Here is a 13,957-nt window from a genome sequence, read left to right as displayed (position 1 = left end):
TGGATGAAGAAATGACCATCATGACATTCGATTATAATGATCAGTTGGCTACCATGCAAGCAAATCATAAGAAAGAGATAAACTATATACAAAATTGTTTCAGTGGCATGAAAGAAGAGAATGAAAATGTAACAAAAGACATAGAAGTTGGTCAGATATGTCTTCAGAATAAGTTATTGACCATGGAGGAAAACCATGCCAAGGAAGTCAGTGCTATGAAGCTTGAACCCTCTAACCACATGGATGCCATAACAATACAGGTACAGAAATTTCAGCATCAGTCAGATGATGAAAGAAATAAGGAGACGTCAATAGATCAGAAGCCTCCTTATCTGCTGCAGCAAGCTCCATCTTATTATGAGGAGGTCATTTGCTCCATTGAAAAGTGGCTAATTGAAGGTGACCCGGATAAAACAGAAATTGATAAGAATCAAATGCAGAATGAAGAAAGACATGTCATGCATACCCTACATACTTCATCTGAGAGTTTTGAAACAGAATGTTCCACGTCATCAGTGATACACCTTGCCACAAAGAAAAAGCGCAAGAGAAAAAGAATGAGAAAGTGACTTGATGCATCAGATGGCCGCGACCAACTTGATTTTCGGATAGGAAAAAGGCCTACTATATGCAGGATTGGACATGGAACATCCGAGAAACGGCCGACAGATTTGCCTGAAAGCAGGCAAATGCTCAGTATACACTATATTGAACGCATATGATGCCATAGGGCACCTTTGTATTGGATTTCTAATCTTATGCCCTGCTATTTCAGTGTTTCATTGTGTAGTTAGATTTGGTTTTTCATGTTGTTAGACTAGTTAATAAATGAAGAGCTTATATCTTTCCTGTGCTTAACATTATATGATGATTTTTGGATGGACGCTACTTATGTTTTGTTGTGTGTTGTGTGAATGCAGATTCTGGATTCTCGCATTCCTCCAGTGCAGCAACAAGTCCCCAAGTAGAGCCAGATGTTGACCACTACGTGTCAACGACCCATAGCATTAAACCCCCTTTTTCGCGGGATAGTGCCTGATCGACGTGTTCCTGCCATCCAGCTATCATCGTCAGCCTGAGGATCATCTTATAATGTAAACCCAATCTGCGTGTGTATAATGTAAATAATCTCAGCAGATCCGTGTCGTGTATGTATTCACCTAGGTAAACCTAGTTTTCTGATAACGTCTACATTCCGGGAGGTTTTTTGTCTCACGGATCCATTCTCGGATGGTCAACAGAGTTTTCCTTCATCCTACTTCAAAGCCGGAATGGATTTTGTCACTGGAATCTTAGGGGAGTCCTAGTGTTCTAGATTGAGTCTATCTAAAAGTGATTTAGGAATATTCCTAACTATTTGGTTAGGTTATTTTATTACAAATTGCTTGATTTGCTAGATTATATTTGTGTCGAAGAACTAGGTAGTTTGTGAGAGTCTTTTGCAAATGGGTTTTCCCCCTTGAGATGTAAAAATGTAAAAAATCATGATGTAAAGTGTCTTGAGGGTTAGAAAAATAATTTATCCCCTCATAGGTCCTAGGTCCTAGGTAAATTTAAGTTTTCCAAAGGTAAAATTCGTGGATCCTTTAAAAAATTAAATCTTAACAGGTTCAGGGATTAAGGTTAATTGATTATTTTGCTAAATTTTATGCCTTGGGTCCCTGGGGTTAAGTCAAAGTCAAAATTTTGAGGAAATAAATGCAAAATTTTAATTTTTGAATTTATTAAAATGCATTTAATTGAAAAATTCGAAATTTCCTCAATATTTAAAATTTCGACGGATGAGATTAAAAGAAATTTTGATCCTCATCAATGGTCGATATCACTTTGACAAGGATCACTCGAACTAGCCGTTGGAAGATTTATCTTTAAATAGGAGGTCATTTGTCAGTCAGTATCATCCGATCTTTTGATCATGTACTAAGCGAAAAGCTCTCTTGTAATCTTTTTATGAGCAATAAAGAAAGACTTTGGGGTTAATTTCTACTGGTGTTACTCTTCATGGAAATGCTGTAAAATGTATTATTTTCATGCGTAATTTCTTTTTTGCCATTAATAATAGCTTCTGAAGAGCGATTTGAGTACAGGTATCTTGCTCAGTCACTGGGGTTTGAATGATAATTTAAGTTTTAAATATAATAGCAGGTATCTCTATTAGATCTGAATTTTATTATTGTTCTTTCGCTCTATGTTGACGGTTGAATTGAGTTGTGCAGGAAAATCCTTGATTATTAGATCATCGGGCGTTTAGGGAAGTTCTCGGCTGAACCAACCAACTCCCGATCTGTGTTTTCTGAAGAGCCGAGTTTGAATTTGATCACGGGCTTATCATAAGATATTTTTATGGGTGATGCATGAGGGTTTTGAGCTCAGTACCTCCTTTAAAAATTCAAAAAACTTAATTTTTTTTTTTGTGCTAAATCGTTAGATTTGACTGTTGAGAACCTTAGATCATCAGATCTTGGAGTGGATTGGACTCACACTTCCTAGATCTGATAGATCTGCCATTTATGTACATAGATCTGTAATTAATTTTAGTTTTCTGATTTTGGTTTTTAGGGTTTTAGTGTTTTTTGGGTCATTGTGTATATCGTTTGTGTGTTTTTTGTTGTATTGCAGCTACAAATCTTGTTGACACCTAATCTTCATGATTGGGGAATTTGTAACATAAATAAATCAGGAATGTGAACAGTCATCGGAAGATGAACTGAACAATCACTCCTAATGTATAAAACAATAACATACCTATGAAATAAACACACCAATCAGTTTTTCTGCCCTTGGAGAGTTACTGCCTGGCCTGACATGGTATCAGAGCCAGGTTTTTTTTAGCTGTTGTAACTCCCTATTCTGCTCCTCTGCTCCTCTGCTTTCCATTCAAAAATGTTGCCTATTCATAAATATGGTAGCCTGCTCCGCACTGTCACCTTAACACTGGTGCCTGACATTTCACCATTTTTTTTCATATTCACTGTAAGTTGTGCTGCTCATCCTCTGAAATACATTCTAGACGTTGTCAGAGGCGTTAGAGGATTTGACAATCGTAGGCGTTGGAGGCAGGCAGAAGCGAGCACGCATTGGAATGAGTCTATCTACATGCCAAAGGAATGTATGAACGCTGCTCCTGATTTGAATGCTGCTCCTGAGTTGAATGGTAACCCTATATTGAATATGCTGCTCCTGATTTGAATGCACTCTAGAATGCTGCTCCGTTCTGGTATATATACATTGAATGTGTTTTGGCTATACCCTGTCATGCTGTGTTAAACGCTGCTTTATATAAATTCTAGAATAGCTGTGTTAAACGCTGCTTTATATAAATTCCAGAAATGCTGTGTTAAAACGCTGCTTTATATAAATTCCAAGATTGAATTTGTAATCACGTGAAAGGTAAACTAAGCAGTAATCCGTGGACATTGAAGAATCGATGCAATCATCTATTAACTGATCACATTTCTGAGCATTTCACAGATTCGGAATTTATGGTGAGAGCTGGTTATTTATTCATCTTCATCGTACGAGCTGAATATAAGTCGTATGATCCTTTTTTTTGTGGTTGTCATTATATTTGAAATTACCATCTCACGTGGTAATTGAGTTTTTAAAAGGAGACGTATGCCATATGCATATATAATAGTGGATTTATATGGATTTATATAAAACTTATATGAAGTTTATATGAGATTCATATGGTGGATTCATATGAGATATATAAGATTTATAAGGTGGAGTTTTTTTAAGATTTATAAGGCAAAGTTTTATGAGATTTATATGATGAACTTATATAAAACTTATATGAGGTTTATGTGAGGTGAATTTATACAATGATGGATTTATATGAGTCACATTGTGGATTTGAAATCCTTTGAGAATGCTTTTTTGAGTACACTGGCAGAAGTATTCTTTTCTATCAGCAAAAGTTTTTTTTACAGAATGCATTCAATCATCTCTATGGTAGGAATAGTTCTCACTGGCAAGGAGAACTATCCTGAATGGTCCCGGATGATAAAACACACCCTCATCTTCAATGAGTTGTGGAAGGGAGTGTGTGTCGGAGAAGGAGACAATGACCCAGTACAGCCTACATCAGACAAAGAGCTCGTCATTTGGGATAACAAGAACAGCAAAGCATATGCATTAATCGCAGTATCTGTAAATGAAGAAGTAAGTCGCCATATTTCATCATATTCCACTGCCTTTGAAGCTTTACAAAAGCTCAAATAACTCTATGATTCACATTCTGCACTTGAAGTTGTTCAGCTCATGATTAAACTCTTTACTCTTGAACTGAAAAATAATGATCCTCTTGCTCTTGCATCTGAAGTAAAATCCATAATGCATGATATCAAATCCACTAAGGTTGAGCTGGATATCCCTCTTATTGCTTTTCTCAAGGCACTCTATCCTACTTACTCCAATTATCTTGAGTCTTTACAAGCAAATGGAAATCTTAAAGATATAACCTTTGACTCTCTTGTGAAAAAGTTTGCTGAAAGAGAGAAAGCCTTTGGAAAGAAGACAGTCCCTGAATCTTCTGAAGAGACTGTTTGCCTTGCTCATAAAGAAAAGCATCCTGCTCAAGATTCTACAAGAGGAAGAGGTGGACGAAGAAGAAGAGAAAGATACTTTAGAGGCAGGGGGAGCAGACATTCTCAAGGAGAAAAAGCAGATTTGCATTGCATTCGCTGCAAACGAAATGGATCACATGATGCTTCTACATGCAAGCTACCATGGGACAAAATTGAGTAGAAAAGAAACCAGCAGAAAGGTAAAACTGATGATACAGACAAAGGTAAAGCACCTGAATCCGCTCACTATATTGAGGCACAATGTAACATTGGAGTAAATGAAGATTTGTTTAATGCTTCACTTGCTTCTTCGAAAAATGATTGGTTGCTTGATTCAGGAGCAACCTGTCATATGACTCATAGGAAAGATTTTTTTGAAGATTTCACTGACAATGTTGATGGAGCAGTATACTTTGCAGATCAGTCAAAAATCAAGCCATCAGGGCTTGGCACAATCAGGCTTAAACTGCCTGGTCTTCCAGACTTTCTTCTGGATCATGTTCTATATCTCCCATAGCTCAAGAGAAATTTGCTGTCCTTGGTCCACATCCGCCAGCAAGGTCACTCCATTCATATGTTTGATGGCAAACTTGAGGTAAGAAAAGCATCTGACCACTCACTTGTCATGAGGGGAATAGAAGAAGAAAGACTTCTCAAATTGCAAGGAACTTCTGCTCATGCACAACATTTCTCATATATTTCTCATCATGAAGAAGGTACACTTCCATCAAGTTTATTATGGCATGCTAGATTTGGACATTTAAACTATGACAGTCTCCGCTTAATGAAGAAAAATGGTGTTGCTGGTTTGCCTACAATTCCTAGGAAACATAAGCAATGTGATGCTTGCACTCTAGGAAAGCATAGCAAACAGTCTTTTCATGATTCACATTCAAGAGCACATAGGAAGCTTGAACTCATTCATTCTGATTTATGTGGTCCAATGCCTGTTCCTTCTACAAATGGAAATAAATATATCATGACATTTATTGATGATTACACCAGAATGTGTTGGGTTTATTTATTGAAGAACAAATCTGATGCTTTTCAAACATTCAAGAATTTTCATAAATGGATTGAAAATGATGCACAATCTCATATTGGGTCTATTCGCACTGATAATGGAAAAGAATATACATCAAATGAATTCGAAAACTATCTTCGCCAACATGGGATCAAACATCAAACAACTGTACCTTATAATCCCCAATAGAATGGTGTAGCAGAAAGAATGAATAGAACAATTTTGAATATGGTACGATCTATGCTTTTCTTCAAAAATGTAAAGATAATGTTTTGGGCTGATGCTATTCTATGTGCTGCATATATAAAGAATAGATGTCCATCTAATGCTATAAGAAACAATACTCCTTATGAATTGTGGTATGGACATGTTCCTTCGGTAAAACATCTCAGGATCTTTGGTTCCACCTGTTATGCTTTGATACCAAAGGTACATAGAAACAAACTTGGTGCTAGAAGTCGTAAGTGTATCTTCCTGGGGTATTCAAACACCTCTAAAGCATACCGCCTCTATGATGAAGTAAATAAAAAGTTTGTTGTATCTAGAGATGTCATTTTTCTTGAATCATCCAAATCTGACAATGTTGTTGAGCGGCAACTTGATCGCTTGGATAGATTCGCAAAAACGAAATCATTTCAAGAATTTGATAATCAGATTCCACATCTTGAAGGGGGGATTCCTATACTAGAACAAAATGTGGAATCTTCTTCTGAAGAACAATCTCCTCTGCATGAAACTCCAACAACAGATGATGCTTTAAGTGATGTAATTGATAGAATTGGGAGACTCAATCTTGATTCAGTCCCAACTCAATCAACAGAGCAGCCTGGACCATCTCAGAAAGGTCCCCCAAAGTGGCTGACAAAGACACTTGAAAGTGTTCATCCTGATGAAATTGGAAAAATAGGAACCAGAAATTCAAACCGACAAAATGGAGGTGATGTAGATGACTCTAATTCACCTGTTGATATGGATGTTACTTATGATTGTGAATTGAACTTGTCTACAGATTTTGAACCAACTTCCTTCAAAGAAGCTGCTTCTCATGATGAATGGAAAGAAGCGATGAAAAAGGAGTATGATGCCCTCATAAAGAATGGCACTTGGAAGCTGGTTGATCCTCCATTTGGAACCAAACCAATTGGCTGCAAGTGGGTCTACAAGAACAAGTACAAAGCTGATGGCTCACTTGATAAGCACAAAGCTAGGCTTGTGGCAAAAGGCTTTGCACAGAAGGAAGGGGTCGATTATGAGGAAACTTTTGCCCCCACAGCAAAATGGGCCACCATCCGGACACTCTTTGCACTAGCTGCTCAGAACGGTTGGAAAGTCCATCAAATGGATGTAAAAACTGCATTCTTGAATGGAGATCTAAAAGAAAATGTTTTTATGTCCCAGCCTGAAGGATTTGCTGTGAAAGGACATGAACATAAAGTATGCAAACTTGTGAAGTCCTTGTATGGCCTCAAACAAGCACCGCGAGCTTGGTATGAAAAACTAACTAAGCATCTTCTGAAACTCAACTTCAATCATTTTGATCTTGATGATGCAACATTATTTGTCAAGAAAGTTGGCAAAACAGTTGTGTATCTTGTGGTATATGTAGATGATCTTTTAATGATAGGGAACAATGAAAGCTACATTGCATCCATAAAGAAGGAATTAGGGAAAAGTTTTGAAATGACTGATTTGGGCGATGTTCATCATTATCTTGGCATTGAAGTAACCCAACATCCAAAATCCATATTTCTTTCTCAAAAGAAATACATTGGAGATTTGTTAAACAGATTTGGCATGACAGAGTGCAATCCTCTTTCTACTCCAATGGAACAAAACTTAAAGCTCACATCTATTGAAGGAAACGAATTTGAGGATGCAACAAAGTATAGACAGCTTGTAGGAAGTCTCATCTACCTCACTACTACCAGACCAGACATTTCATTTACTGTTGGAATCCTCTCCAGGTTCATGCAAAAGCCTTGTGAGGGACATTGGTCTGCTGCAGAAAGAGTTCTAAGGTACTTGAAGGGAACTCAAGACCTTGGAATCAAGTATACACAGGGGGACGACTTCAGCTTGATTGGATACTCTGATTCAGACTTCGATGGAGACAAAGAAACTGGGGTATCTACTTCAGGATATGCTATGAGTCTTGGATCAGGAGCTGTCTCCTGGAGATCACACAAACAATCAGTTCCAGCAGATTCCACAACTGAAGCAGAATACGTAGCAGCAGCTGAAGCAACGAAAGAAATTGTGTGGCTTAGGAAAATTCTTGAAGATTTGCAGGTAAAACAAGTACAATCAACTCCACTCATGATTGATAACACCTCTGCAATAAAGTTGGCCAAGAATCCAAAGTTCCATGATCGAACAAAGCATATCAATACTAAATATCATCTGATTCGACATCATGTTGAGGCCAAAACAATCCATCTCCGTCATTGTTCCACAAATGAGCAAGTTGCAGACATCTTCACCAAAGCACTTGGAAAGGAAAAGCTTGAACGATTCAGAATGATGCTTGGACTCACCAACATCCCTTCAGATTAAGGGGGGGAATGTTGACACCTAATCTTCATGATTGGGGAATTTGTAACATAAATAAATCAGGAATGTGAACAGTCATCGGAAGATGAACTGAACAATCACTCCTAATGTATAAAACAATAACATACCTATGAAATAAACACACCAATCAGTTTTTCTACCCTTGGAGAGTTACTGCCTGGCCTGACAAATCTGAAGCTGAAAGTTGTGCAGAGTCCAGATCTAGGCCCTGAAAGGTAAGATCTGGATTTCTGGTTTTCATCAGCATCATTTTGGCAGGGATCATGTCCAGATTTCGCAGTCCAAAAGTTTGAATTTAGTTTCAAATTTGGAAATTTAATGAGGGTTTCATTGAGCAATCTGAAGCAAAAGGATTTAAAAATTTTAATTAAATCTGGAAAATCTCAATAAGGGTTTCATTGATAAATTTTAAGCTGAAGTATAAATTTCTCCTCGGTTCTTGGGCTGTAGTTTCTCTGCTGCCTGGGGTTTCCTAAGAACAAGATTTCGAAATTGTTTTCTCTGTTGTTTCCTGGAAAATTTCGAAATTATTTTTGGGCTTTGAATTTTTTTAAAAGATCTGGAGAAATCTGAGTTTCTGCCTGAGTTCTGTCTGTTGCCTAACCTCCACGCAGTCTCCCCTCACCTGCGTGCTGCCACAAGCTCCCTCTACTGTATGTTTCCTCCCCGCAAATCTCGTCAAACGCTTTCATTCGCTACAAGCACCCACGTCAAAGCTCCAAGCCATCACCGCAGCCCATCCATTCTTCTTCAAAAGGAAAAACGCATGCTTGTTGCTCAGCTCCTTCCTCTGCTCCTCATGCAGCCACTCCCTCACACACTAAACTTCGATCCACCAACGTCCAAAATCCCCACGCTGCTCCATATGCTGTGGCTCCACCTGCGAACACTCACGTCCATCCCTCAGCCCCGTCGAGCTGCCAAACCTGCGTATTTCCTTCAAACCCTCACGTATTTGCAGCTCCCTCTGTTCTACTAACCTGCAGCTGCTGCTCCATCCATCTTTGCCTTCATTGCATCGCTCCAACCATATCCGCACCCTCTCTCCCTTCCTCGACCTGCAATCTGCTGCTCCCTCAAACCTGAGCTCCTCACGCTGCCATACCTACGCTACCTCCACGCTGCCTTCGTCGAGCTCTCACCTGTGGAACTGCAACAACAAACAAGAGAACATTGCGTTAACATACACCTTGACTTTTTTTTTATTGCATTAAGTTAGTTTGGTTTTGTATATTATTAGAGTTAGGGTTAGCGTAGGTCCCCCTTTTTTTAATTTGGTTTGGTTTTATAAAAATTAAAAAAGAAAATCAATTTTGTTTTCTTTTCATTTCTTTGATTTTCATTTTCATATTTATTTAAATCCTAAAAATTCTAAAACTTAAAAATAAAAAATCTAAAAATAAAAAAAAATTAAAAAAAATCTAAAAATTAAAAAATAAAAAAAATCTAAAAGCTTTTAAAATTCTAAAATTCTAAAACTTAAAAATTAAAAAATCTATAAAAAAAAACACTTTAAATCATAAATCTAAATTTGGTGACTAAGGATTTAAAATAAAATTCAGGGTTTTTTTTGCTTAAACTCTAGAATTTTTAATGTGGCCTATGGCCCATTAAAAATTTTGATTTTTTTTAACCCTTCGATTAAATAAAATTCCTAAGGAATAATAATTTTTTTTTAACCTAAAGTTCCTTAATGCCATTTGGTCATTAAATGCAATCTTTATGATTTTCCTATGGTCAAGGTGGATAAATTTTTTTAATTTATATTGACTGTTGGAGAAAACTGATTGAATCTAGATCTTGGTCATTAATGATAATCATTTTAAATCTAGAATATCTGGTGTGATGCGGTGTTCGGGATTTATATGGGTTATTTATGATTGTCATTTTTTGTCACATATTGAAAATCATTCTGGATAGTTTGTTTTATTGATGGTTAATTCAAATATCGAAGGCACTGGTCTATAATTGTTTCTATCTTGTGGTCATGTCTTGTTTACGCTGGCGTTTAATCTATCAATCTGATTTAATCGTTTAGATTCATCAAGTTGTCCATCATTAAAATATCCTACAGTTTGTTTTTCATAGGCTATCCTCATCCATTTACCTAGGGACTACCCCCCTTGACTTGTCTAGGAGAGAGTCTAAACGGAGTGAGTAAGGATTTAAGAGTGACAGCCCTTACTCTGAGCGTTGTCACGCTGCCTAGACACTTCGCGTGACAACAGGCTTCACAATTAATTCAAGTCCGCTAAGCCACAAACGGCACCCATTCGACCTCCTCAAAAGTCTATATAAAGGAGACCTCTTCTCATCATTTGGACACATCAGTCTATCTTCACACGAGCTCTGTTCCAGCAAAGAATAGGAGGAAGAAGGGGACCGAAATTTCAGGAAGAAGGCCTGGCATTTCATCTTGTTCTTGGGTATTGGTTTGGCGTTGTTTTTGATGTATTGTTGAACTATGAACTCTCTCTCTCTCTCTCTCATAATGAAGAATTTGTGGCTTTTGCCCTGGCCTCGGGCTTAATTTCTGTGTCTCTTGTTTCATGGTTTCTTGGTTATTTCTTTTGTTTCTACTGTAATTTACTACTGCTCTTTCATGCTGATGAATGGATTTTCTTATAACTGCTTAATGATGTAAAATGTTCTTTAATGCTTATGACCTATATAAGAAAATTGTGCTGGCATTGCCCTAGAAAAATCAACAGTGTGAGAATCGTTCCCAAAGTTTGCTTTCCTCTTTTGGTCATAGCAGGTTAACATTCTTTGTAAAAGGCTATTTGCAAATGATTAGTTCTTCAATTTCTGATCAATATTATCGCACATTGTTAAATTGAGAAAGAGAGATAAAGGAAAGATTTTCTAGCACATCTAGTCATAATTTTTATCTTATTTTGAATATTGTTACCTTTTCCTTGACTGAAGATTTTTGCAGTGTAATATTGGAGAGGAAGGAATTAGAAAGTCTGGATTGGTCTTACAGTATTGTAAGTCAAACTTCACATCTAATCAATGATATTTCTTACTGATAATATTACACATTTCCCCCTAACTCAAGATATTGCATTCATTTAATTTGTTGTATATGCAGTAATCTAGTGAGACATACCCTTGAAATTAAAAGAAACTCATTTTTAAAAGAATAATCTAAAATGACTCTGCCTGATTATTTTTGTATTGCTAACTTTGTTATTGAAATTGTTATCATAATTTACTCGTGAATCATGAGGATCATAAAGTGGAAACAAATGCGGTAGGTTATGATGACAATGGATTGTTGCTTCAGTATTGTCTACAATACTATAGTTAGGATGGTCCAAGTATTTAGATTCAAAATTAAAGTGACATGTTTTGGGGTAAAAGTTATAGCAAAAAGGACTTGGTTGAGTCTTTTGATGTTATTGTTAATCTTATCCTTTTGGTACAGCGGAGTCGCACAATGGATCTCGAGGGGGACCACATGAGGACTTCCCACTAGTTCCTTTTAGAATGTGAATTAAGAGAAACAAGGAACTTGTGGGAAGTCCTTGTAGACAGTCAATTAGGAGAAATAAAGAATGACACTGGAATGCAAATACAAGACAAGAATTCAGATGGAAAACATGATTCATACTGTTGAGATTATGGCTAATCCTTACTTACAGCCATGTGATGATCCTCTATTGGAGGTATTGGTGAATTTATTGAGCCTATATATGGCTAATTAACCCATCCTACTATACTTATCTATGTTTGACTACGTTAGCCTAGTCACCATCTTGGGGGTAGTGCTGTAAACCCTAATGGAGGTTTAGGTGTATAAAAGCACCATCCTTGTCATTTATAAATCATTCAGTCAAGCTGTTATTTCATAAAAAGCTAAGGTTATTAGAGACAGGTCCTCATTTGTAAATCCACTATCTCATGATCTCAACATGCTATGGAAGCTAGTGTGGACTATTCAGTCTATTCTTTCTCTGTCCAGCTTTGCTTCAGGGCTGTTCCAGGTCTGAAACTAGGAGTTACTGTGTTGTTTTAAGTTTATCTCTGGGCTGAAACTATGCTTCAGCACTCTCTTTTGGATAACAAACTGTTTTGTAGCATTTTGTACCCTCTTTTCCAGCAGCATGCTCATTCCTTGGCTGTTAGCTGGCCATTTTCAGAAGTTTTAAAGCAGCTTTAAGGGTTTATTTTGCAGGATTGTGCCCTCCCTTAGGGTAGAACACTCCTTTTTCTCTTCTTGCAACCTATTGTTTACAGGTTTTAGGAAAGTGTTGGTGTGACTGAGAGTAAATTGTTGGTTTGTAATGTCCCCAACTTCTTGAGCACCAAGATCATCATTCCCGCTTACCTAACTATCTCCTTTAGGCTAGCAAGAGCAGAAATTGCTAAAGGGACTAAGGAGTTTTGTCCAATTTTGATAATATTCTTAATAAAAGGGGCAAATAATTATTAATTAAAAAAAGGGGCAAAAAGTCATCAATAAAAGAATAATAGAAAGGGAGTTCTAGAAGATTGGTGAAGATTCGATTAAGTCTTATAAAAGGGGAAGAGAAGGCCATTCTTCATCATTGTAGCTTGTGATTGGATTGGAGCTCAATTGGGTTTCAACTCTAGGGTTTCAGGTGAGACTCTCACTCTAGTTTCGGTGCACATCAATGCGACCATAGCTAGTACCCATCCTATTTCGGTGTACACCATTGCCACCCTATTTGGGATTGCATGTATTGTTCATACTTATCACTAATCTTGTTGCAGGTGAATTGGAGCAAATTTATCTATTTGTAGGAGGTGATTTCCCTAAGAAGGCCAAGTTGCTTCAGCTATTGCCATTCATTTAAGGTGGTCAATTTTTGATTGTATTTGCAGGCGTATACTATCACCGTGGAAGCCAAATTTACTTCATTTAGGAGGCTGAATTTGTTATCATAGGAGGCCGAATCTACATCTATGAAATTGTGGGAAGCCCCACTATCAATAAATACTGTCACCTTGCTCCCTGCTAGAACCCCTCTAACTCTGAAAGTGTGATCCCTAGGGAATCCTAACATTGATGCAATGGTAGGGGCTTTGCCCTTTGCATGTGAGGACTCACCACCAACTGTCTCGTGCATCTGTCCCCGAACCTTGTGAAAAATCGAAAACTCGATTCCTATTGCAGCAGTTGGAAATAATTCTCCTAATTGTTAAATTAATTCTTAACAATTTATTTACTGTTTGCTACAACAAATACTGACTCACAACACTACAAACTACACAAATAAACTGTGGAAGAAATAAACATTGGAAGAAATACTAGCACACAAACACAAAATGACACTTTTATTTTTGGACTAATGTCCCCGAAAAACCCAACTCAGGGAAACAGGGGCCACAGCTGAGGGTTTTATTATTATGCAGCAGTGAAATAATTTGGGTACAATTGGATGCCAAATCTGGCAATCCTAGAGAGAAAAACTGGCAAGAAAAATCTAGTGAGGAAATTTCCTCACTCCACAGGCAAATCCAAACACTGACCTCAACTCAAATTGAGCCATCCAAACTGGCTCTGCGCAGTCACTGCGTCACCCTAGCATAGTTCCTCCTGCACTCAGCTCGGAACAACTTCTCCTCAAGCCGTCCGATTAGCTATTGTCTGAGAAAATGTCTCTACTATCCTCTGGAACCTTTGCCAAACTTCTGGCACTGAAATTCTGCTTCTCCCCAGCAATTTCGACTCTACCTCTAGAGGCTACTGTGCTGCTCTGCGTCAGCCTCACTGTGGCTTCTCTGCCTCTCTGCAAATGCACTCACCAGATCTGGAATCCTTCCT

The 13,957-nt window shown here is 37.6% G+C and overlaps 1 protein-coding gene across 3 annotated transcripts in view; it reads left to right on the top strand.

Annotated features, from left to right (window-relative positions):
- The window catches only part of LOC149220105 (uncharacterized), a 520,911-nt gene that overhangs the window by 289,727 nt on the left and 217,227 nt on the right, over positions 1-13,957 (top strand). For all 3 annotated transcript variants that reach the window (XM_089382729.1, XM_089382728.1, XM_089382730.1), the window contains one exon: positions 11,102-11,153. In XM_089382729.1, coding sequence (XP_089238855.1) covers positions 11,102-11,153 — 52 coding nt within the window. The remainder of the gene's footprint in view (positions 1-11,101; positions 11,154-13,957) is intronic.

Source organism: Pinus tabuliformis, chromosome Q (assembly GCF_031772625.1).
Source record: "Pinus tabuliformis cultivar Carrire ecotype Pingquan chromosome Q, CPIR1, whole genome shotgun sequence".
In the NCBI taxonomy this organism is placed as follows: Eukaryota; Viridiplantae; Streptophyta; class Pinopsida; order Pinales; family Pinaceae; genus Pinus; species Pinus tabuliformis.
Note: the sequence above shows the minus strand (reverse complement) of the source record. Positions and strands in the feature narration are given on the sequence as shown.